This window comes from Nomascus leucogenys, chromosome 12 (assembly GCF_006542625.1).
Source record: "Nomascus leucogenys isolate Asia chromosome 12, Asia_NLE_v1, whole genome shotgun sequence".
Lineage (NCBI taxonomy): Eukaryota > Metazoa > Chordata > Mammalia > Primates > Hylobatidae > Nomascus > Nomascus leucogenys.
In genome coordinates this window covers 22,107,225-22,133,251 of record NC_044392.1, presented here as the reverse complement: position 1 = coordinate 22,133,251, position 26,027 = coordinate 22,107,225, and the positions used below count along the sequence as shown (strand labels likewise).

The 26,027-nt window shown below is 37.6% G+C and overlaps 1 protein-coding gene across 3 annotated transcripts in view; it reads left to right on the top strand.

Moving 5' to 3' along the window:
* The window catches only part of TDRD5 (tudor domain containing 5), a 108,279-nt gene that overhangs the window by 30,956 nt on the left and 51,296 nt on the right, over positions 1 to 26,027 (top strand). For all 3 annotated transcript variants that reach the window (XM_003258959.1, XM_030823187.1, XM_003258957.4), the window contains exons 5-9: positions 2,140 to 2,223; positions 4,581 to 4,637; positions 18,185 to 18,338; positions 21,861 to 22,033; positions 23,061 to 23,281. In XM_003258959.1, the coding sequence (XP_003259007.1) occupies positions 2,140 to 2,223; positions 4,581 to 4,637; positions 18,185 to 18,338; positions 21,861 to 22,033; positions 23,061 to 23,281 (689 nt within the window). The remainder of the gene's footprint in view (positions 1 to 2,139; positions 2,224 to 4,580; positions 4,638 to 18,184; positions 18,339 to 21,860; positions 22,034 to 23,060; positions 23,282 to 26,027) is intronic.

Sequence of the window (26,027 nt, the reverse complement as noted above, 5' to 3'; positions counted from 1 at the left end):
CCTAACTGGTTGTCCACCCATCCAATCTAATCTTCTGTTGCCAGATTACAGTTCTGATAATCTGTCTCCCTTGCTAAAAATCTCTAGTATCAGTATCTCTGTTTTTGCCTCTATAACCAAGAAAAACTCTTTAGCTTGGCAGTTAAGGTATTCTGTAATGGGACATTAATCCACCTTTCTAGTTTTTCTTTCACTATTTCCCTAATGCCTTAGGCAAACAATTTTATTCAATTTTCTTTATGAAGTTCCTTCTACCTTCAGTGTTCTCTCTACCATGTGTGTCTGCAGAATTCTCTCCATCCTGCAAGGTCCTTATAAAAGGAAGCCTTCTGGCACTTACAGCCTTAGGTTATAGATGTTTATGCGTTGATCTCACTTCCCTACTTAATTGTAAGTGCCCTGAGAGGAATTACACAGTCAAAGGTAATCTTTTTTTGTCCCTGAAACACCTAGCACAGTGATAACTTAATATGTTATTGTTATTGAATCTGCAAATGGCAGGAACCTTCGGATGGAAAGATCAGTTATCTTTAGAAAGATTATCTTACTGTTCACTGGGAGAGCTTTAGGAAATTATCTCATGGCAACTACAGCAGAAATGTAAAGAATCTAAGACTAAGGGCTAGGTACCTTTTGTTAAAGCTAATGATATGATCATAGGTGTCTAATCCTCTCCTTCCCAGACGCATGGAAATGCCCAAGAAAATGTGAAAATAGGGGAAAACCCTCAGAAGCTTGATAGGGAGCCATGCACTCGCCAAAACTTGGAGGGGCTTCTGCTGAATGCTGTGCCAATGGTATTGGATGAAAAGAAGAGTAGTCAGTGCCAGAGGGAGAATCCTGCCATGGTAAGTGCTGCTTGCCAGAGGAGCAGGCAAGGGTCATGCTCACACCATGTGCCAGGCATTAGTTATGCACTCTTCGTGCCTCATCACATTTAGTTTTCTCATCAGCCTTGTGAGAGATGGAGATTATCTTCATTTTTCGGGTGAAGAAACTGAGACCTAAAAGGTTACACAGTTTGTAAGTAATGTCAGGCCAAGTAAGAGTAAGAAGAAAGACCAAAAGAAATAGTTTAGATGGAAAAAGTATTAATAGTGATTGTGTCTGGGTGGTAGGATTTTAGGTAATTGGTATTTTTCTTTATATCTTTGTGACTTAACTTTTGTTTTTTTTACATTCAGTTATCAACTTTAATGTTGATTGAACATAACTCCACAATCTTTCACTCCGCTTTAGTTCTCCTGCTGTGGCTGTTCACTGGACCTTGGCTAAATGGATATTCTCCCTGCTACTTTCCGATCACATCCTCCTGTCCTTCCAGCTTACTTTTCAATTATTCCCATGCATGATCATTTTATTTTAGTGGGGCCTCTATATGCCACTGACTTCTCTCTACTAAAATCCTCAGACTCTACTGTCTTAACTCAGATTCCTCCTGTCCTGACTTCCTACCTGCTAAGTTTAGATTATCATCCAATATTTCCTTAACTTTATTTTCCCACTTTTTCTACTTTCTCAAATGTCTGACCTCCCTCCTCTTTCCTTTTACTTGCAGGAGTGGGCCTTGCTTCTGAACTCAGAGAATGCAGGAGCTATCAGATTTTAACTCTCTGTACCTTCTGACTCCACATTTACAGAGCCTTTCTTTGTACCCTTACCTTTTCCCCCACTCTCTTTGCTTCTATTACAACAGAAAAACTTTTCCTTCCTGCCCTTTAGGGCCAGTTGTCCCACCATCCAGGGACATTCCACAATCCCATCTCTTCCCTGCATTAGGCATTCATTAAGTATGTTTTCAATAAACATGGAATACTTTTATAAATAGGAGAAAATTAGTAACAAAAATTCTTTCTGGGTAAGAGTATGGGATTGAGTAATAGACTCTAGAATAATTGTTAGAGAATGTTAGTTAGCCTAGAAAATTCCTCAGCATTTAGTTTCATAATGATTCTATCTACTCTAAGTGTATTTCATATGGTATGAAATGTTACAGTTCCTCTTAAGAACAGTATTTTGTCTATTTAATTGCAATATGTCTCCTTTTATAGATTTTTTCTTTACATATTGTTTAGATCTACCTTTGACTTTCTTTGGGCAGGGGGACTGTGACTTGACTTTTTTTTTCTTTTTTCATAGCTGGAGAACACATTCAAATCAGTTATTGCACAAATTGGACCTGGAGGAACTATCAGTTCAGAACTAAAACATAAGATAAAATTTGTAAGTAATTTCTGTTTCTGGAAGACAATAATAATTGGTTTATAAATTTATATATCATTTGTGGTTGAGTTTGTCTGCAAGTATTAATTTACATCTAATCTTTAATATACTGCAAACTAAGTGACAATTCTTTTAGAATAAGAAAAAGAAACAAAATACGTACTCCTAAAAATTTTTAACATCAAACTATTTAGCAAATAAGTTCTTCCATAAGTTCTCTCTTCCTTTCCTTCTTCCCGTCATCCCAGTAAATCACTGTTGACAAACAGTTCAAGATCTTTCCAAATACCAATTTTCTAAATGTACATTAAATATTGTTCCAATGTGTGGTATCCCATTACATTGATGCACCCTGTTTCACATAGAGATCCATGATTGATTAAAGTTTTGGTGTTTTTATCTTTGGCTATGGAAAAAGTTCTCCAGTTAATGTCCATGGACATTTTTCTAGAAGTGGAATTGCTAGTCAGAGGCATCTTATGTTTTGATTATAAATATTACTAAATTGCCCTCTAAAATGCTTGAACAGATTTATACTCCCACTGACAGGTGTTACTATCCAATCACGTTGTTTTAGTTTATCTCTTGATTTTTACATTAAGCATCTTTTCATATGCTTAGTAGTCACATATATTTTTTATGTGAATTGCCTGTTTATGTCATTGGTCTTATTTCTTTTACCTTACTAATAAGTGAAAACTCTTTGGTGTTATGTATTGAGCCAAAGAGTTATGTACACTGAAATTTTTGGTGGGAACTGTTAATCCTGCTTTGAGTAATCAAGGTGCTATTACAGCTTGTACTGTCTTATATTATTCCATTTCAACTGTCATGATTTTACTAGGAGAGATGCAAAAACCTTGATGCATTCAGGCCCTGTTTTTTTGTTTAGACACTTGAGCAAGTGTCCAATAATTACTTGTTAAAGGACATTCAATATGACTTTTTTTTTAAGAGACAAGGTCTTGCTTTGTCACCCAGGCTGGAATGTCGTGGTGCAATCATAGCTCACTGCAACCATCAACTCCTGGGCTCAAGCAATCCTCTCACATCAGCCTCCCGAGTAGCTGGGACTACAGGTGCATGCCACCACACCCAGCTAATTAAAAAAAATTTGTAGAGACAGGGTCTTGCTCTGTTGCCCAGGCCTGTCTTGAACTCCTGGCATTAGGTATTCCCCCACCTCAGCCTCCCAAAGGCAGAGATTACAAGAGTGAATATGATTTTTTTGTGGTACCAAAAATTGGAGAAAAATTAGTTTTAAAATTAATTTTAAAGGATTGGTTATGTATCAATATTGGATATTCTCCAAACTAGGGATGTCATGTAGCTTATGAGAAAGTTTATGTATGTTTCTCTTAGTTTACATGGAAGTTTCTCCTTGACATATTGTTGGACTTTAAAAACAGGTTTTATAGAATAGTGTGTTTAGAATTGTTCTTTCATATAAAATCATGAATAACATATGTGCACACATAAAGGGGTTTCTGAAAGGGTGTTTCTCTAAATGTAGCAATGGCTGTCTCTGGGTCACAGGATTTTGAAATAATTTTTACTTTATATTTTTCTGAAGCTTGAATTAGAATTTTGTATAAAATATATCTGGAAAAATTTAGAAAACAAAGATTTTTATACTTTATTGGGATAGAGTAAGTCTATTTTTAGGAAATTATTCTAAAAATCATTGAACTAGTATGCAGAACTCAAGCATGAGGATAATCATTACAATATTTGGGATGAAAAATAAGAAACAAAATAGAAGATCAAATAAATTTAGGTGTCTTTAATATTTTGAAAAATCTGTGGCCAGTAAAAATGTTTATCTGTTTTTACTGACATGGAAAGATGTCTTTGGTATGATATTTAAAAGCTGGCTATAGAAATATTGACCTCGTTTTAATATTAAATAGATTTTTGATGTATGTATGGACAGTATTGCTGTTAACAGATCTTTTATTTTTGCTTAACTGTATTTTCCAAAGTTTTTTCTAGTGTTTATTGCATTTCTTTTCTAACAATTAAAATGCTTGAAACTGTGCTGTAGGATGTTTTATGTGAGCTGAAGCTAAATGTGTTAGCTGAGCTTAAAGAAGTGCAGGAGTTTCTGGAGAGCTGTGGTATTGCAGTATCATGTAATAATGATTTCTCAACTCTGGAAATGTTGGAAATCACAGTCTCTTTTTATTCTAATGTTTTTTAAAACTGGAAACTAATTTAAAAAAAAACAATGTAATATGACTAAAATTCATTTAATAATGTTACTTTTGCCTTTGTTGTTATTTGTTTATATTATTTTAATATTGTGTCACTCAGCATTTCAGTTGTGTCTGTATTGTATTTCACTTTCTATTTATTAGGTTGTATCTAAGTTCCCGGAGGGTTTGTTTATTTCTAAACTGCTTGGAGAGTATGAGGTAAGTGTTTTGCTTTTCCCCAACCCTAACTTTTTATGGCTTATATTTCTTGTGATAGATGGAAATGTTGTGGCTACTCCTTGGATTCTCCAGGTCTATGCTCTAAAACGGAAACATTTTGTTTTGCATTTTAGTGTCTTTATTATCAGACTTGAGAATATGATCTTTAACAAATACTTGATTATGCATAGGAAGGATATTTTTACCACTTATTGTTATTATTATAATAAAGGTTATCCCATTAATGTCTGACAGTATTATACCAAATGTCAGTGGGAATGCGGAGAAGCAGAATACCTCATACGCTGCTTGTGGGACAAAATGCTCTTAGGGAGCATTTTGGCATTATCAAGTAAAGTTGAAGGCATGCACCCTCAGGGATCCAGTAGTTCCACTTTTACATTTGCAGTCTAGAGAAACTCTTGCACATGTACACATGAAGATATGTAAAGAAGTGCACAGCACAACATAGGAACAAATAAGAAACAAATGGACATCAGTAGGATAATGAATAGAGATTGACATTTATATGTAGTAGTATAAAATAAATCTGCTCTGCAACATGAATCATTTTTAAAACCATAATGTTGAGTGAAAAAAAATCAAGTTGCAGAATAATTCAGCTAATGCCATATATCCAGTTTTTAAAAAGATAAGTCCTATACATATGTTAACTGTGTGCCAGGCTCTATCCAGAGCATCTTTCATATTGGCATATGTTCATTTTGTTTTCACAACAAATAGAGGCACAGAGAAGTAACTTGCCTAAGCATCAAACATCCAGTAATAGGTGGAGCCAAGATTTTAACCTGGGCAGTCTGGCTTCAGAATCCTAACTCTTAACTACTGTGCCATGAAAACTATAGTATATTTATGGGTAAAAACATGGATATTGTGAGATAGTATAGCATAATGGTTAAGGTATATAATTCTGTGTGCTATCTTATAGACAATATGTTAGGTCAAGATAATACCTACTTTATAGAGTTTTGTGAAGTTTAAATGACTTAAAAGCTCTGCTCAGATCTCTGCCTGACCTTTAACTGCACATGCTTGGGGCAGACATAGAGCAGCCTCTGTTCTCTTAAGGCTAAAAGAACTGAAGATATTTCAGCTGTTGCCCATCACAGGGTGGCAGATTTTGGGTTTATGTTCAGCCAAATTTAAAATGAATCAAACAATAATCTCCAAAGGAGCATAAAAGATTCCAGATTCTCTACAATACATGTATCATGATGCCTGGAACACAAACCAAAATTACTAGATATAGTAAGAAACAAGAAAATGTGACCCCTTGACAAAGAAAAGGTGATCAATGGAAATTCTGAGATGATGCAGATATTGAAGTTAGCAAAAAAGGTTTTAAAGTAACTCTTACAACCATATTAAAGGATATAAAGGAATGTGTATTCAGAGTAAATGAGGAGATAAGATATTTCAGTGCAGAAAAAGAAACTATAAAAACCAAGTGATTTTCATAACTTAAAATATCTGAAGTAAAAAATTCACAATAGCAAATTGGAAATGGCAGAAGAAAGCTTTAGTAAACTTCAAGACAGATCAATAGAAATTATCCAATTTGAAGAACAGAGAAACAAAACAGAACTTGAGTGACCTGAGACCTGTGGAATAAAACCAAACAGCCTAATGTATCTATTAATATAATTGGAACCCAAGAAAGCACAGCAGAAATATATTTGAAAAAATAATGGCCCAAATTTCCCAAATCTTGTGAAAGAAGTTTATAAATCTAAGAAGCCCAGAAAACCCCAAACAAGTAATACAGAGAAAACCTCACATAGGCACATCATAGTAAAAATGCAGAAAACCAAATATAAGTAGAAAATTCTGAAAGCAGCCAGACTGAAAATAACACACTTCATACAGAACAGTGATACAAATGATGGCTGACCTCTTAAAGCAATCCTAGAAGACAATGGAATGACATCTTTAATGTACCCAAAAGAAAAGTACTGTTAACTCAATATTTTATATCCCGTGATAATATCAAGAATGAAGATGATGAGATAGACATTCTTGATAATCAGAATTGCAAGCAGACTGGTACTATAAGAATGCTAAATAATGTTCTTTAGGCTGAAGGAAATAATGCCAGATTGGAACTTTAATCTTCAGGAAGGATTGAATAAAGGATGTAGTAAATATCTGGGCATGTATGAAAGACTGCCTTTTTTGATCAGTTAAAATATATGACTGTTTAAAGCGAAAATTACAGCATTAAATAATTGGGTTTATAACATGAAAATGTAATGCATGTGAAAACTACTGCATAATGAGTGGAGGGGCAGTACCTGGAACTATAGGGTTGCAAGATTCTTATATTTTATTTGAAGTGGTACAGTAAGACTGAAAAGGATGTATATTGGTTTTGTTGGTGAATTCTGTAAAACATTTAAGGAAGAAATTATATTAATCATATACAGATTGTTTCTTAAAATAGCAGAGAATATTCTCCAACTCATTCTTTTTTTTTATTTTATTTTTTTATTTTTTTTTTAGTTTTAAGAGAGAGTGTCACCCAGGCTGGAGTACAGTGGCATGATCTGGGGTTACTGCAGCCTTGAACTCCTGGGCTCAAGTGATCCTCTTGCCTCAGCCTCCTGAGTAGCTGGGACTACAGACATGTGGCGCCATACCCAGCCAATTAAAAAAAAAATTTTTTTTTAGAGACAGCGTCTCACCATGTTACCCAGGCAGGTGTTTAACTCTTGCCCTAAAGCAGTCCTTCTATCTCAGCCTCCCAAAGTGCTGAGATTACAGGCATGAGCCACCACACCTGGCCTCCCCAACTCAATTCTGTAAATACATTGTCCTGCTACTGAAGCTTGACATAGACATTATAAAAAACCAATTAGAACATGTTTCTCATAACGTGGGCACAAAAGTCTATTACAAAACAGTAGTAAATTGAATTCAGCAGTTCCTGAACAAGAGGGGTTTATCCTAAGAATGCAAGGTTGGAGTAACATTTCAAAAGGAATTAAGGTAATTCACCATTTTAATAGAACAACAAGGAAGAAAAGCCATGTGATTATTTTGGTAGATGCAGAAAAAGAATTACCAAAATTTAATACCCATCCACAATTAAAACTCTCAGAAAACTAGGAATAGAAAATAAATTCCTCATTCTGATAAAGTGCATTTGTGAAAACCTATTAATATACTTGTCATACTCAATGGTGAAACACTGAACAATTCCCCCTTAAAATCTGGAACAAGGCAAGTATATCCAGTCATACTGCTTCTATTCAACATTGTATTGCAAGTTCTAACCAGTGTAATAAGGAAATAAAAGGCATGAAAACCTAAAAGAAAAAAAGTAAAACTTTATTTGTAGAAAACATGATTGTTCATGTAGAATATACTAAGGAATCCATGAAGAAGCACTAGAACTAATTTGTTAGGTCAAAATACAAGGTGTTAGTATACAGAAATCAATTGTATTTTCATATGTAAGTAGCAAACTATTGGAAAATGAAATTAAATTCTGTTTATTATATCGTCAAATTACTTGGAAATAAGTTTAACAAAAGAAACATAAATCATGTACACTGAAAACTAATAAATATTGTTGAGAAGTTGAAGACTAATAAATGGAGAGGTATACTTCATGTCTAAAACACCAAAAGCAATGGCAACGAAAGCCAAAATTGACAAATGGGATCTAATTAAACTAAAGAGCTTCTGCACAGCAAAAGAAACTACCATCAGAGTGAACAGGCAACCTACAGAATGGGAGAAAATTTTTGCAACCTACTCATCTGACAAAGGGCTAATATCCAGAATCTACAATGAACTCAAACAAATTTACAAGAAAAAAACAAACAACCCCATCAAAAAGTGGGCAAAGGACATGAACAGACACTTCTCAAAAGAAGACATTTATGCAGCCAAAAAACACATGAAGAAATGCTCATCATCACTGGCCATTAGAGAAATGCAAATCAAAACCACAGTGAGATACCATCTCACACCAGTTAGAATGGCCATCATGAAAAAGTCAGGAAACAACAGGTGCTGGAGAGGATGTGGAGAAATAGGAACACTTTTACACTGTTGGTGGGACTGTAAACTAGTTCAACCATTGTGGAAATCAGTGTGGCAATTCCTCAGGGATCTAGAACTAGAAATACCATTTGACCCAGCCATCCCATTACTGGGTATATACCCAAAGGACTATAAATCATGCTGCTATAAAGACACATGCACACGTATGTTTATCGCGGCACTATTCACAATAGCAAAGAGTTGGAACCAACCCAAATGTCCAACAACGATAGACTGGATTAAGAAAATGTGGCACATATACACCATGGAATACTGTGCAGCCATAAAAAATGATGAGTTCATGTGCTTTGTAGGGACATGGATGAAACTGGAAAACATCATTCTCAGTAAACTATCACAAGGACAAAAAACAAAACACCGCATGTTCTCACTCATAGGTGGGAATTGAACAATGAGAACTCATGGACACAGGAAGGGGAACATCATACTCTGGGGACTGTTGTGGGGTTGGGGGAGGGTGGAGGGACAGCATTAGGAGATACACCTAATGCTAAATGACGAGTTAATGGGTGCAGGAAATCAACATGGCACATGGATACATATGTAACAAACCTGCACATTGTGCACATGTACCCTAAAACCTATAGTATAATAATAATAAAAACAAACAAAAAAAAATAAAATAAATAAAATAAAAAAATGGAGAGGTATAACATACTCATGGGTGAGAAGACTCATTATTGATAACATATGAACATGATAACATTAATGTATAGATTCAATATAGTCCCCATCATAATTCTTGCAGGCTATTTGTAGATACTAACAAATCCATGAATTTGGCCTTACAGTGCATGCATAGGAGATCCACCCATATACACTGAAGTGATTTTTGAGAGAGGTGCCAAAGGAATTCAAAAGGGATAAGAAAGTATTTTCAGCTCTGGGCATGGTGGCTCATGCCTGTAACCTCAGCACTTTGGCAGGCTGATATGGAAAGATTACTTAAAGCCAGGAGTTTGAAAAAATATTTTCAACAAATGATGCTGGAACAACTGAATGCAAGATACAACTGAATACGAAAAAAAAAAAGAATCCCAACCCCAACCTGACACCATGTACAAAAATTATTTCAAGATGTATCATAGACCTAAATGAAAAAATTAAAGCTCTAAAACTTCTAGATTAATTAAAATATATTAATGACCTGGACAGGCAAAGCTTTCTTAGGACACAGAAGCAGTAATCAGTTAAAACTGATAGAGACTTCATCAAAATTAGCTTCTATTTAGGAGACCCCATTTAAAATTGAATAGGCAGACCACAGACTGGGAAGAAATATTTACAATCATACATCTAACAAAGGACTTATATTCAGAATACATAAAGACCAGTCTATAGCTCCATAATAGAAAGCCAAACAATTCTTTCTGTAAATGGCCCAACTTCACAAATGCAGATATGAGTGACTGATAAACATGATAAACTCACATTTTTGGTGCAAGTATAAAATGGCACAACTACTGTGGAAAATGTTCTTACAATTTCTTATAAGTATATATTTATCCTTTGACCCAGAATTATACTCCCAGATATTTATTCAAAGTCTGCATCCTCAAAGACTTATAGTATTCATAACAGCTTTATACATTATAGCCTCCCAAAACTGGAAATAAGCCCACTATTCATCAATAAGGTAATGAATGAAGAAATTTTGGTATGTTTGTACAACAAAATACTATTCCACATTAAAAAGAAGTAAATAGCTGATACATGAACCAGTGTGGATGAATCTGAAAAATAGTTGCTGTGGAATTAAGTCTCACACAGCAGCATATTATAGAATGTCTTTTATATTAAATAATACAATAGCCAAAGATAATCTATGGTGGAAAAAAAGTTTGTCTCTAGGAGTGACTGGGAAAGGGAGAACTTTCTGAGGTGATGGAAGTGTTCTGTATCTTGAATAGGGGTTTGGGTTACACAGTTCTGCATTTATCAGGGCTAATTGACTGGTAAACTTAAGTTGTATGCATTTCACTGTGTGTAAATTTTACCTAAAAGTGAACAGATACTGATTTCTAGTTAATGCTGTATGTGCTGGCCTATTTTAGGGTAAAGGCTACTGATGTCTACAGGTCACTTTGAAATGTATATAAAAGATAAGATGGGTTGGTAGATGGTTGGATACAGAGATGACATAGCAACTCTATAGTGGTAGAGTTCAGTATCTAGTTCTTTCAACTTTTTCTATGTTTGAAATTTTACATAAGAAAATCTTAGGGAAAAAAAGGAGAGATAAAGATGATTCAAGAGAAAATGACAGGTATTAAACAGGCAAAGAAGAGCCAACATGAATAATAAAGCCAAAGAAGGAAACAGAATGAAGCCTAAAAACTAGAATTCAAGTAAACCTTACTGAAATGGAGGCTATGTGTTTTGAAGAGCACACTGCATATCTGACAATATCAACTCAGAATGACCAATATCAAATTTCTGGACTTAAAAGAAAAAAAAATTTTCTGGGCATTTAAAAACAGCAAGTGACTTATAAAGGAAACAAAAGTTAAATTATTAGACATTTTCACAGCAATGTTTTAAGCTAAATGAAAGGGGAGTGACTTATTTTATATACTCAAAACACGAGCCAAAGATTCTCTAGCTAGCAAAACTGACTTTCAGTTGCAGAGAGCCAGACAAGCTATTATCACCATGCAAGAATTCAAGAACTCTTGTTCTCACAAGCCCTTCCTGAGGAATCTACTGGAGAATGAACATCAGAAAACCAAAATCACACTAGAGAGACATTGATAAAAGGACTGAAAGTGAATGCCATTTATACAACTAAGATCAAATGAGGGTTGGGGGGAGAGAATGTAGTATTTAGTGGCAATGTACTCTGCTAATGTAGACAAAGTACAGTTACACAAAATAGTGGAAGAAGAAAGAGTGAGCATATGAAAAATTACTTTGTTTTGATTATATTGGTGGTAGTATTCTGAGACCATTGTATAATTTGATATAAAGCAAATGAATAATTAGGAGATAATTCAAATTGTGTATACAAGGATATCCTAGTTACATAAATTGAGTTTGGAACATCTTGTCATACCAGACCAGCAAGGAAGCTATTAAAAATTAGGTTCACATTAGAAGAGCTTAGGAATTCACTTGAAGAATTATTTCAGGCTACAATAAGGATAATAATTGCAATATTTTGAAGCCTATCAAATATATTCTGTGAGTTTATATGATACTAAAAAAACTGATGACTCAACATAGAGGATGATGGAACTAATTCACTTTCTTTAAAAATGGTAAAGAGAGCCAATCACTTATCTTGGCATTCCTAAATGAATTGATACAGCTGGATAAGCAAAGAGCAGGAGGGAAAGCATACATCTGTAGAGTGTTCCAACTAAATAATGAAAAGGAATTGACAGAATGCTGCTATTAAAACCCTCAAAGTAATGGATCTAGGAATTGACTAATAATGGCTCTTAACAACACCAAAAAAGAGACAACCAGATATTATGTGCCCCTTTTTAGAACATAGCATAACTTATAGTATTGTCAAAGAGATCAAACATAAATCTGATCAAGCCTGTGGGGATATCCATTATGCTAATTTGCAGGAAATAAAGTGTTTGTACTACAAGACTGTCAGACTTTGAGGAAACAAAATCATGTAAACAGGATATATACACATATATGAAGGCATAAATCTAAACTCTAAGAAAAGGATAATTAAAACTTCGTTGAAGGTGGAAGGAAAGTAAGGAGGATGGGAGTAGAAATATATCAATTTCTTTCTGTCTTTTCTTTTTTTTACTTTTTTTAAGACAGGGTCTTGCTGTTGCCCAAGCTGGAGTGCAGTGGTACAATCATAGCTCACTGCAGCCTCAGCCTCCCGAGTAGCTGGCATTACAGGCACATGCCACCATGCCCAGCTAAGTTTTTTTTAAATTGTAGAGTCATAGTCTCATTATATTGTCCAGGCTGGTCTCTAACTCCTGGCCTCAAGCAGTCCCTCCTGCCTCAGCCTCCCAAAGTGCTGGGATAACAGACATGAGCCACTTTTCCCCGCCCATCAGTTTCTTCATTGCTCATAGTTGGGAGCCAATAAAGCAGAAAGCATAACAAAGGAATTAGGATAAAATATATCTGACATATTAGTAAATTGACTAACCTTTTAAAAGAAACTGAGTCTCAGGATCAGCTAGCAAAACTCAACTGTGTTTCATGTACTGAGATAATAATTGAAAAAAGCAAGATGTACGTAGTATATGTAATCTATTATGTTGAATCATGTTTGAGTTTTGATAATTTCTGGAACATTTTAACAAGGAACTGTCAATAATGGTTGCTTCCAGGGAAGTGATTGCTAGGTGACTCAGGAATTTGTTGTTGTTGTTGTTGTTGTTGTTGTTTTTGCCAATTTAACTGAAGTGTTTATTTTTTTAATGCTAATACTTTATTATTATTTTTTTCTTTGTAGATCTCTTTTTTTTAATTAATCTTTTTTGCACACAAAACAAGAAACATTTTCTAAAAATACATACAAACAAAAAGATGCATATCAAACATATTAGGAAGGTTGCACATGGGAAGATGGGGAATAGAAATGGGGAGTGGGAATTAAAGAAAATAAATGAGAGAGGGACTTTGTATGGATCAATGATAATAACTCAATCCTCTATTTGACAAAGAAGAAGGAGAAGGAAGAGGAAGAAAAAGAAAGTGGGATAAAGGATCAGAAAGGGAGGAAAATAGAAAAAATTAGAGTATGACTCCAGGGTAGACCTGTTTTGTTGTCGCTGGGTTGGTTGGTTGGTTTGTCTGTTGTATTTTTCATATGTTTCACCATGTTGGCCAGGCTGGTCTCGAACTCCTAGCCTGAAGTGATCAACCCGCCTCGGCCTCCCAGAGTGCTGGGACTACAGGCGTGAGCCACCACGTCCAGCCCCCACATTGCTTCTGGCCTCCGTGGTAGACCTCCCAGACGGGGCGGTCGGGCAGAGGCGCTCCCCACATCCCAGACGGGGCAGCCGGGCAGAGGCACTCCTCACTTCCCAGACGGGGCAGCCGGGCAGAGGCGCTCCTCACTTCCCAGACGGGGCAGCCGGGCAGAGACGCTCCTCACTTCTTGCCAGACAGGGCAGCCGGGCAGAGACGCTCCTCACTTCTTGCCAGACAGGGCAGCCAGGCAGAGCGCTCCTCACTTCTTCCCAGACGGGGCGGCCGGGCAGAGACGCTCCTCACTTCTTCCCAGACGGGGCGGCCGGGCAGAGACGCTCCTCACTTCTTCCCAGACGATGGGTGTGGCCGGGCAGAGGCGCTCCTCACTTCCCAGACGATGGGTGGCCGGGCAGAGGCGCTCCTCACTTCCCAGACGATGGGTGGCCGGGCAGAGGCGCTCCTCACTTCCCAGACGATGGGTGGCCGGGCAGAGGCGCTCCTCACTTCCCAGACGATGGGTGGCCGGGCAGAGGCGCTCCTCACTTCCCAGACGATGGGTGGCCGGGCAGAGGCGCTCCTCACTTCCCAGACGATGGGCGGCTCGGCAGAGGCGCTCCTCACTTCTTCCCAGACGGGGCGGCCGGGCAGAGACGCTCCTCACTTCCCAGACGGGGTGGCGGCTGGGTAGAGACGCTCCTCACATCCCAGACGATGGGCGGCTGGGCAGAGGCGCTCCTCACATCCCAGATGATGGGCGGCCGGGCAGAGACGCTCCTCACTTCCTAGACGGGGTGGCAGCTGGGCAGAGGAGCTCCTCATCTCCCAGACGGGGCGGCAGGGCAGAGGCGCTCCTCACATCCCAGACAATGGGTGGCCAGGCAGAGACGCTCCCCACCTCCCAGACGGGGCGGCGGCTGGGCAGTGGCTGCAATCCCAGCACCCTGGGAGGCCAAGGCAGGCGGCTGGGAGGTGGAGGCTGCAGCGAGCCAAGACCACGCCACCGCACTCCGGCCCAGGCAACACCGAGCACCTAGTGAGCGAGACTCCGTCTGCAGTCCCAGCACCTCGGGAGGCCGAGGTGGGCAGAGCACTCGGGGTCAGGAGCTGGAGACCAGCCTGGCCAACATGGCGAAACCACGCCTCCAGCCAAAGGAGAAAAAGCAGGCAGCAGTGGTGGCGCGCGCCGGCAATCCCAGGCAGCCCGCAGGCTGGGGCAGGAGAATCACGGGAGCCAGAGGCAGGGAGTCTGCAGCGAGCCGACTACATTCCAGTCTGGGCCACAGAGAGAAGAAAAGAAAAGGAGAGGGGAGAGGGAAGGAAGCTGAAGTGTTTATTTTTTAAAAAGTTCCTGATTAAACTCACATCCTGCCTTTTAATAATCAGATCACTCAGCATCATTACAGTTCACCAAAATACAGATAAATTCTTTTATTTAATTTTATTATTATTATACTTTAAGTTTTAGGATACATGTGCACAATGTGCAGGCTTGTTGCATATGTATACCTGTACCATGTTGGTGTGCTGCACCCATTAACTCGTCATTTAGCATTAGGTATATCTCCTAATACTATCCCTCCCCCCTCCCCCCACCCCACAACAGTCCCCAGAGTGTGATGTTCCCCTTCCTGTGTCCATGTGTTCTCATTGTTCAATTCCCACCTATGAGTGAGAACATGTGGTGTTTGGTTTTTTGTCCTTGTGATAGTTTGCTGAGAATGATGATTTCCAGTTTCATCCGTGTCCCTACAAAGGACATGAACTCATCATTTTTTATGGCTGCATAGTATTCCATGGTGTATATGTGCCACATTTTCTTAATCCAGTCTATCGTTGTTGGACATTTGGGTTGGTTCCAACTCTTTGCTATTGTGAATAGTGCTGCAGTAAACATATGTGTGCATGTGTCTTTATAGCAGCATGATTTATAATCCTTTGGGTATATACCCAGTAATGGGATGGCTGGGTCAAATGGTATTTCTAGTTCTAGATCCCTGAGAAATCGCCACACTGACTTCCACAATGGTTGAACTAGTTTACAGTCCCACCAACAGTGTAAAAGTGTTCCTATTTCTCCCCATCCTCTCCAGCACCTGTTGTTTCCTGACTTTTTAATGATGGCCATTCTAACTGGTGTGAGATGGTATCTCATTGTGGTTTTGATTTGCATTTCTCTGATGGCCAGTGATGATGAGCATTTTTTCATGTGTTTTTTGGCTGCATAAATGTCTTCTTTTGAGAAGTGTCTGTTCGTATCCTTCGCCCACTTTTTGATGGGTTTTTTTCTTGTAAATTTGAGTTCACTGTAGATTCTGGATATTAGCCCTTTGTCAGATGAGTAGGTTGCAAAAATTTTCTCCCATTCTGTAGGTTGCCTGTTCACTCTGATGGTAGTTTCTTTTGCTGTGCAGAAGCTCTTTAGTTTAATTAGATCCCATTCGTCAATTTTGGTTTTGTTGCCATTGCTTTTGGTGTTTTAGACATGAAGTCCTTGCCCATGCCTATGTCCTGAATGGTATTGCCTAGATTTTCTTCTAGGGTTTTTATGGTTTTAGGTCTAACATGCAAGTCTTTAATCCATCTTGAATTAATTTTTGTATAAAGTGTAAGGAAGGGATCCAGTTTCATCTTTCTACATATGGCTAGCCAGTTTTCCCAGCACCATTTATTAAATAGGGAATCCTTTCCCCATTGCTTGTTTTTGTCAGGTTTGTCAAAGATCAGATGGTTGTAGATATGCGGCATTATTTCTGAGGGCTCAAAATACAGATAAATTCGCTTTCTCATCTGCACCAAGAGAAACAAGCAGATGAGAACACAGTGCTCAGGAAAATGTCACAGGAAAATGTCATTTCTGAATAAGAGCTGTCAAGTCAAAGTGATTGAGAAATCCAGATGAGCACTGTGTTCTCATCTGCGTGTTTCTGTTGGTGCAAGGAGAAAGCTGGAAGATGGCAGCTTACATTTTCATGACCAATTTAGTAGATAACAACCCAATATAAAACTCAAAAATAAATTCACAACATAAATTGAGGAAACTGAAGCTTATTCACTTTAAAAACCAAAAGGATTGAGAATAATGTATTAAAATTCAAATGGGAGACTACCTGAAGAGCCAAAATGAGAATACATATCAGAAGGTCTTCCACTGAAAGCATTAACATTAGTATTAAAAAGATAATTTGCACGATAGATTAAAAAGGGAAAAATACACTAATTGAGTTTTTCAGGATAAAATGCATGTAAAGAATGAAGATAGAAGTCACTCAACAACAAAAAAGTCAGATGTAGTAGGTTTTGTTTTTTAGGCTCAGAAATAAGCCAATTTATTATCTTAGGATAATACATACAATAAATGCAACATATTTATTGTCTTTCTTAGAATAATACCTACAATAGATGCAAAATATGAAGACTGAAGGCAGCTTTGGGAGAACATTTCACTTTTAACCCTTTGGATTAGTTTTTTTTTAATGTTTTAAGAATTTTTGTAAGATACAGTTAATATAAATGAGTGAAACTAAAACAATGTTGGTGATGCTTTTGACTACGGAATAAATAACTGGTAATAGACGGTCCTTTTAAGATATATGAAATGTTTTCTGTTTAAGGAATGTATTTTATGTGTCTATCCCATATATATTGTCTTCTGCCTTCATTTGGTGTGAGTTTTCTTCTTTTCTAAGGCAAGAAAATCAAACTGTATGCTATGGGAAATACACTGATAGATAGCTGCTCATTTATTCCAACTTCTTTTTTTTTTTTTTTTTTTTTTTTTTGAGACGGAGTCTTGCCCTGTCACCCACGCTGGAATGCAGTGGTGCGATCTTGGCTCACTGCAAGCTCCACCTCCTGGGTTCACACCATTCTCCGGCCTCAGCCTCACGAGTAGCTGGGACTACAGGTGCCCATCACCACGCCCGGCTAATTTTTTGTATTGTTAGTAGAGATGGGGTTTCACCGTGTGAGCCAGGATGGTCTCGATCTCCTGATCTCATGATCCACCTGCCTCGGCCTCCCAAAGTGCTGGAATTACAGGCGTGAGCCACCGCACCTGGCCTTTATTCCAACTTCTAAGGTGAAATAATAAACAAAATTTAAGGAAATATTTTTAAAAAATAATTTCTGTACATGTCAGAAGTGATATTGAATATTATCTTTATTGGAAAATAGAGAAATACCAATAGTTTTATTACAACTGTTGTAATTTGTGCATTCTCCTCTTGTTTTTTTAAAACACTTTTGCTTTATATTCAGACATTGTTAAAAATGAGAAGTGAAAAGCGCCCACCCTAACTTTTACTTTAGTTTACCACATGCTTTAAAAGGAACTTGACATTGACCTAGAAGTTTTATGGTAAGGGATTATTGGTCACTTGGTTTGTTTTATACTGGTATGGAAGTGAGCCCTTACTCTGTGATACTTGAGTTCATTGACCCTTGTAATACTTGAGTTCATTGACCCTTTAAGATTTAGTTTGGTTGTCCAAGGACAACTATATATGTTATATATCTGTTATCTAATGCTGTTTCATGTAATTTCTATTTTCTTGTGACAGGTAATTTTTAAAGAGCAACTATCACCAAAAAAATTAGGCTTCTTAAATGTGACAGAACTTGTTGGAGCTCTTAGTGACATTCTCCATGTTGAGTTCAGGGAAGGACAGCAAGACTTACTAGTGTTTGATGCGGATAAGAAGCCTCTACCACCTGGTGAGTGGAACCACAGTTTGATGCAAACCTCATTTTTATTGTCCTTATGAGGACAAAGAGAAAACATCAAATAATGCCTAGCCATGAAATGTTTCATAAAATGACCTCCTTTCTAGTGGTATTTGTTGTAACAAGGTTAATCTGTATTATTAAGAAAAATAATCTGAATTTTAAAATTTTGCTTTCTTGGGCCGGGTGCAGTGGCTCCCACCTATAATCCCAGCACTTTGGGAGGCCGAGGCAGGCGGATCACAAGGTCAGGAGATTGAGACCATCCTGGCTAACACAGTGAAACCCCGTCTGTACTAAAAATACAAAAAAACTAGCCGGGCGTGGTGGCGGGTGCCTGTAGTCCCAGCTACTCAGGAGGCTGAGGCAGGAGAATGGCATGAACCCGGGAGGCGGAGCTTGCAGGGAGCCGAGATCAAGCCACTGCACTCCAGCCTGGGTGACAGAGCTAGACTCCGTCTCAAAAAAAAAATTTTTTTTGCTTTCTTCATTGTCTGGATTTTTTGATAATTCTGAAGGAAATAAAGTTCCTAAAATGGTGGTCTGATAGTGCAGTGGTTCTTAACTCAGGCCGTGCATCAAAAGCTTTTTAGAAATATATGGAGATGCAGAATAAATGGGTGTGCGTTGGGACTCAGCACTTGTATTTTTTAAAATAAACTTTTAATTTTAGGATAATGTTAGTGTTACAGAAAAATCATAAAGGTAGTACAGGGTTCCCATACACCTTTCACCCAGTTTCTTCCAATATTAATGCCTTATTTACCATGATACATTTATTGAAACTAAGAAATTAACATTAGTACATTGCTAGTAACTAAACTCCAGGCTTTATTCTGATTTTACCAGTTTTTCCAAGAATGTCCTTTTTCTGTTTGTGTATCCACTCCAGGATTATACCACATTGCATTTAGGGCACTTGATTTTTGTTTTTATTTTGGGGGGGGAGGGGCGCGGGGTGATGAGGGACCTTCTTTTTCTTTCTTTTTTTTTTTTTTAAAGATAGATTCTTGCACCGTCCCCCAGGCCGGAGTGCAGTGGCGCGATCTCAGCTCACTGCAACCTCTGCCTCATGGGTTCACACCATTCTCCTGCCTCAGCCTCCTGAGTGGCTGGGGTTACAGGCGCCCACCACCACTAATTTTTTGTGTTTTTAGTAGAGACAGGGTTTCACCATGTTAGCCAGGATGGTCTCAATCTCCTGACCTCGTGATCCGCCCGCCTCGGCCTCCCAAAGTGCTGGGATTACAGGTGTGAGACAGTGCGCCCGGCCGTGACCTTCTTTTTCTTTCGAAGTTTTTACTGAGATAATTTTAGATTCACATGGAGTTGTAAGAAATAATACAGTATGATACCTTTTACCCAGTTTCTCCAATGGCAGCACCTCGTAAAACTAGATTGCAGTATGATACTTGTATTTTTATAAGCTTGAATGAGTGGTTATGATGGACAGGTTTTTTTTTTCCTAAAATGTAACTACCTTTATTGATTTTTCTGATTATTAAAGTAACTCATGTTCATTCTGAAAATATATAAACAGCACAGATGAGTAGAGAGAGAACATTTTCTATTATTTTATCCACTCCCCCAAAATAATGCTGTTAGAATGTTTATATAGCCTCCAAGACTTTTTCCAATGAATATGTAAGACATAGATCTTTTTTTTTTAATCACAAAAGCTGTACATGCTTGTTTAAACAATTCCAACAATACAGAGGTAACTAGCATTAATAGTTTTAGTGTGTTTATATTTGGACCTCTTCTATATGATATAGCTAATTATCACATGTATAATTTTTCCTACACAAAACAGTAGTATATAAATACAAATTTTCCTCAACTTATGATGGGGTTCTATCCCAATAAACCCATCATAAGTAGACAATGCATTTAATATACCTAGCCTACTGAACATCATACCTTGGCCTAGCCTACCTTAAACATGCTCAGAACACTTACATTAGCCTATAGTTGGGCAAAATCATCTAATACAAAGCCTATTTTATACTAAAGTGTTGAATATCACCTACAATTTATTGTATACTATACTGAAAGTGAAAAACAGTGTTTTATGGGTACTTGAAGTATGGTTTCTAGTGAATGCGTATCACTTTCATACCATAAGAAAGTCAAACCACTGTGGACATCTGTATTATGCGAATCCTCGTTTCTTACACTTCATATACTATGGGTGTTTTTTCATATTAGTACAAACAAGCTTATTTCATCATTTGAAGTTACATATAATTATAATGTACTTAACCAGTCTTCTACTGATGAACATTAGGATTGTTCCCATTTTTGCACCGTCACAAAAAAATACAGTGACAAATATTCTTGTACCTACATCTTTGTGTACTTACGACTTCATTTTTTAGGAGCCACCATGCTTGTAGGTCTATCTGGATTTTTTTTTTTTTTTTTTTTTTTTTTGAGATGGAGTCTCACTCTGTCACCCAGGCTGGAGTGCAATGGTGTGATCTCGGCTCACTGCAACCTCCACCTCCCAGGTTCAAGCGATTCTCCTGCCTTGGCCTCCCAAGTAGCTGGGACTACAGGCGCCCACCACCATGCCTGGCTAATTTTTGTATTTTTAGTAGAGATGGGGTTTCATCATATTGGCCATGCTGGTCTTGAACTCCTGACCTTGTGATCCACCTGTCTCAGCCTCCCAAAGTCCTGGGATTACAGGTGTGAACCACCACACCCAGCCTGGAGTCTGTTTTAATGTGCCAACCTCTTGTAGTTATCATACACATGTAAATTTGAACAAAATACATGATTAACTTGAAAATTTCGTAAGAATTAAGGAATTGTATTGTGGAATATTAAGTAGTTACATACATTCTACATTAAGCAACAAAGAATATTCCCTGTTTAATTTGAACAAGAAGTAAATTGAAATCAAGATGCTGAAAAAAATTAAGTCTTTAACTAAAGTTTAAGAAACCTTGGCTGGGCGCAGTGGCTCATGCCTGTAATCCCAGCACTTTGGGAGGCCAAGGCGGGCAGATCACGAGGTCAGGAGATCGAGACCATCCTGGCTAACACGGTGAAACCCTCTCTCTACTAAAAATATAAAAAATTAGCCGGGCATGGTGGGGGGCACCTGTAGTCCCAACTACTTGGGAGGCTGAGGCAGGAGAATGACGTGAACCCGGGAGGCGGAGCTTGCAGTGAGCCGAGATCGCACCACTGCACTCCAGTCTGGGCAACAGAGCAAGACTCCGTCTCAAAAAAAAAAAGAAACCTTATCAGATCACAAGCCTCCCTCCCCCTCCCCCTAGCACAAATAATTTAAGATTTGTTCCCATCTAGAACTTCCCTTATATTTTGCCACACTGAAAGGTCTGCAAGGACAGGTTTGTATCTCTCATTTATCATTGTCTTTCTAGCACCTGGTGTGTTGAGGTGCTTAGTAATGGTTGTACAGCTATTTTAACAAATATGCATAGGCTGCTCTATTGGCCATTTGAGATGGAGTTGTTTCATCAGTCAGAAATTTGTGTTTAGTTCAGTCAGATAAGAAAACAGAAGCCAAAGCTTGTGTCTCCAGTCCACCTAGAAATTCATTGTCTACTGCTGCTGTCAAAGAGACTGTATGGAATTGCCCTTCAGAAAAACAAAAAGAGCCACAACAGAAGATTTGCAAGAAGCCTAATCTGGTGGTAAAGCCTTTACAGCTGGTGAGTGAGGTTTAAAGACTTTGTGCACCGGAAAGTAAATGAATGTATGTTTCTTTAAACCAAAATTCTTTTTAGAAAAGTCTTATTTCTGGATATATCATTTATTAAAAGAAATCATCTTCGTATTGAAGTTATGTCATATAGCATTCTTTCTAGTTTTCAGTCTTTTATATAACTAGCTTTTCCTCAAGGCTCATTTTAAAGTTTTCGAATGGTTTTGAGAGTTGACAGCTCTCCCATGCTGTCTTGAAAACCCACAGGGGCTTTAGAGGGAAAACGTGAGAGGCTTCGTTTTGGCTGTGTGCCTCAACACTGCTGCAAATTGCCTCTACACCCATCCTCAATTATAGGGTGCTTTTATTTTTTTTCTTTTCTTGCATCTCCACACACAGTTCACCCTTTTTGTGTTCTTATCTCCTGTTACTTATTTTGTTGTTATTAAGGAATCATTGCTTGCTCTTTTTCCCTTCTACCCTTTCTACCTGGCTTCTTTCATGGAAGGAAAAAGTTTTGTTTGGAGAGCTTGCTGTATTTTCTGGAGGAAAATAGAAGGCCTAGAGGAAAACAGTATGTTTCAGAATGAGAGTATTTGAGAAATCCTGCTTTTGATTGGAAGACTAGTCTGAAATTTAACCTATTAAAGTTACCTTTGACTGCTGATATGTTTGAGTAGGATAAGAATCCACCTTGGTTCAGCCTGGATGTTTGAAGTATCATATTTTCAATTTTGTATAGGGCAATTGTGTAATGCTTTTAAAATCTATACCTAATGTCATAAGGTAGTAGTTTTCATATTTTAACCTAGGTAAGAATCACCCAAGGAATTTTTTTAAATGCATAATTGTGGGCCCCATTCCCAGGCATTCTGAATCAGTAAGTCTGGGCTAGAGTTCAAGAATCTGTATTTTTATAATTTCCCAAGTGATTCTGATAAAGGTGATTCATGAAATATACTTTGAGAAACATGCCATGGGGTTTGAAATGTCACCAAGAGATTTTTAATGTTTTTTTTTTTTCTAACTTATAGCAAGTAGAAACAAACAAATCACAGCTCAACCTGGCAATGGCAAATTATGACATCCCGCCAGATGCTGTGCCGGACAAGAAATTATGCAGACTCCCACCATTAGACACCAGTTCCCTCATAGGGGTCTTTGTGGAGTATATCATCTCTCCTAGTCAATTCTACATCCGGATCTATGGCAGGGATTCGTCAGAGTTACTCGAAGACATGATGATTGAAATGCGGTAGGAGTCTGTTGTTTTCAATGTGTTTTTCACGTATCTCTTAAATCGGCAGTTCTCAAACATTTTGGTTTCAGGACTCTTAAAAATTAAAGACCCAAGAGAGCTTTTTTTTATCAGTATTTATTGTATAGAAATTAAAACTAAAATTTTAATATTAAAATAATTCTCGTGTTAATATAAGTAACATTTTTATGAAAATTACTTTTTGTTTAAAAATTTAGAAGGGTGGCATTGTTTTATCTTTTTGTAGATCTTTTTAATATCTGGCTTAATAGAAGAAAGTTGATTTTTCATATTTGCTTCTGCATTTAATCTGTTGAGATATGTTGTTTTGGTTGAAGTATCTGAAGACATCTGGCCTCATACCAGTGTGTAGTCTGGGAAAAAGTATTTTAACGGCTTTTTCAGAAAATTGTGAATATTCTTTTTTGATAGTATGCTAAAACTTGAGAAATGGTAGTTTCTCAAATGTTATTTGGAATTTGAACTTTTTATACTCTATTATGTTAAAATCCACTGGTCTGCCTTTACAATTTGAATGGATCTAAGACAGGCTGTGTAATTGCTGGCCCTGGTGCAAAATTAAAATGCAGTGCCCCCTGTTTAAAAATTACTAATTTCAAGATGGCAACAGCAGAATATTAAAGCAAGCACAAAGCTGCTTCTAAGCATGGATTCAAACTATCCCTGAATGGATCATACAACTTTATAACATCATGTATTGGTCATTTGGAAAATAATTAGTTTGCTAAATTATGCGGATCTTCCAAATGTTGACACATTTCATTATGCAGTATAAAAATATCACATTAATATAATCACTAATTTCATAAGAAAAATATTTAGTATTGGGAAGCTGTCAAGCTCACAGTGGTGAATGCAACATTTCCAAAATCCTTTTACTCAAAAGTTTGATTTTTGTCGTTGACAACATGTACTGTGAGTTGTTTTCCTTGAAGTGACAAGCTTGCTTCATTTTTGAAAAATGTGTGTCAAATACCCAAGTCGGCTTGCTAGTGGTTCTTTCAAGCAAAAATGATATGAAAGAAATGGCTAGTTCGTCTTCCAGATAAAAATCATGTTTGTGGACTATACTTTGAGAACTACTAACTTATATTATCTCTTTTCTCTACTAAAAACTGTCGTTTGTTAGCCAACACCATGTAAAATATGAACATTTTCAACCACTTCAGATTTATTCATGAACAACGATGTCTGATTTATATATTGTTGTCATAGAAGAATAGTTTATTTCATTTTATTTTGTATCTCAAAAAACATGCCATGTTTTTAATTTGACAATAGTATGTATTCTTCTACTCCAGGACACATGGCATAATGTAAGTCGCATAATCACTTGGTAAAAATATATATTCCATTTCAGTATGCCTATGGGACATTTGTACATGTTTTAAAAGCACACTCACTGGCTCTGTGACCTTGAAGTTACTTTACTTCTCTGGGCCTAGTTGTCTTATCTCCAAAATGAGATAATAATAGTACCTACTTCACAGAATTCTAAAAATTAAAGTACTTGGAGCATAGCCCAAATGTTAGCTGCTATTATTATTAATACTATAGACTGGGTACAGTGTGGTTCATGTCTGTAAACTTAGCACTTTGGGAAGCCAAGGTGGGAGGTTTGCTTGAGCCCAGAAGTTCAAGATTTATCTGGGCAACATAGTGAGACCCTGTATCTACAAAAAAATTAAAAATTAGCGGGGCATGATGGTGCATGCCTGTAGTCCCAGCTCCCCAGGAGGTTGAGGCTGCAGTGAGTCATAATTGTGCTACTGCACTCCAGCCTGGGCAACAGAGTGAGGCCCTGTCTGGAAAAAAAAAAAAATACTGTAACTACTGTGTGCTTGGTGTCAGAATGTTGATGCACTTGTGCTACAAGGATAAGTAAGATATGGTCCTTTGCCTTTGCGAATACCATGATTAGCTTAAGAAGATAGGAGATACATGGGATATTATAAAAGGGAGTCGTTCTGCCTGGGCAAGGTTGAGGAAAGCTTCACAAAAGAGATAATTGAGCTAGGCCTCAAAAACAAGAATTTGCGAGTCAAGGAGGTTATGAGTGGTTATAATCAGGTCCAGTCACTGGAACCAAGGCCAACATTAACAAAGGAGTAAGTGGCGTGCCCTGAGAACAACAATAAGGAAGTGACGTTAGCACCAGGTGAGGTTGCAGGAGTCAGGAAGGGGGAGAGAGTGACTGATGTGATGCTAGAAGACTAAGAAAAAGCTAGATTCTGAATACCATGGGAAGATGTTTTATCTTATTCTGGGGAAGCACTGATGGTTTTAAGAAAGCCATTGGAGTGAAGGGATGAAAATCTATTAGTGGACTAGTCTTGATGAGAGTGAGACTAGAAAGGAAGAGATAAATTTGGAAAATGAAAATTGCCAAGTGACTAGAAGAGTGTTGAGAAGAATAAGAAAGAGAAGGAGATGATGAAAATTGTTTGCTTTAGAGACTGGGCAGGTTTGAGCTGCAGTGAAAACTTATTAGTAGAAGTTTACCTGTAGTGTCTCTAAGTTGACCATGAGAGTCACCGGCAATGTTGAATAGACAGTATGAGTTAGGATTAGGTTTAGCCACTGTTAGATATAACTTTATCATAGTAGCTTAAAGAAGATAAAAGTTTATTTCTTCTTCCCATAATAGTCCAAATATACACAATACATTCTGATACGATAGTTCTGTGGTGGGAGGGGGACACAGGTGTAGAATCTTGCTGTT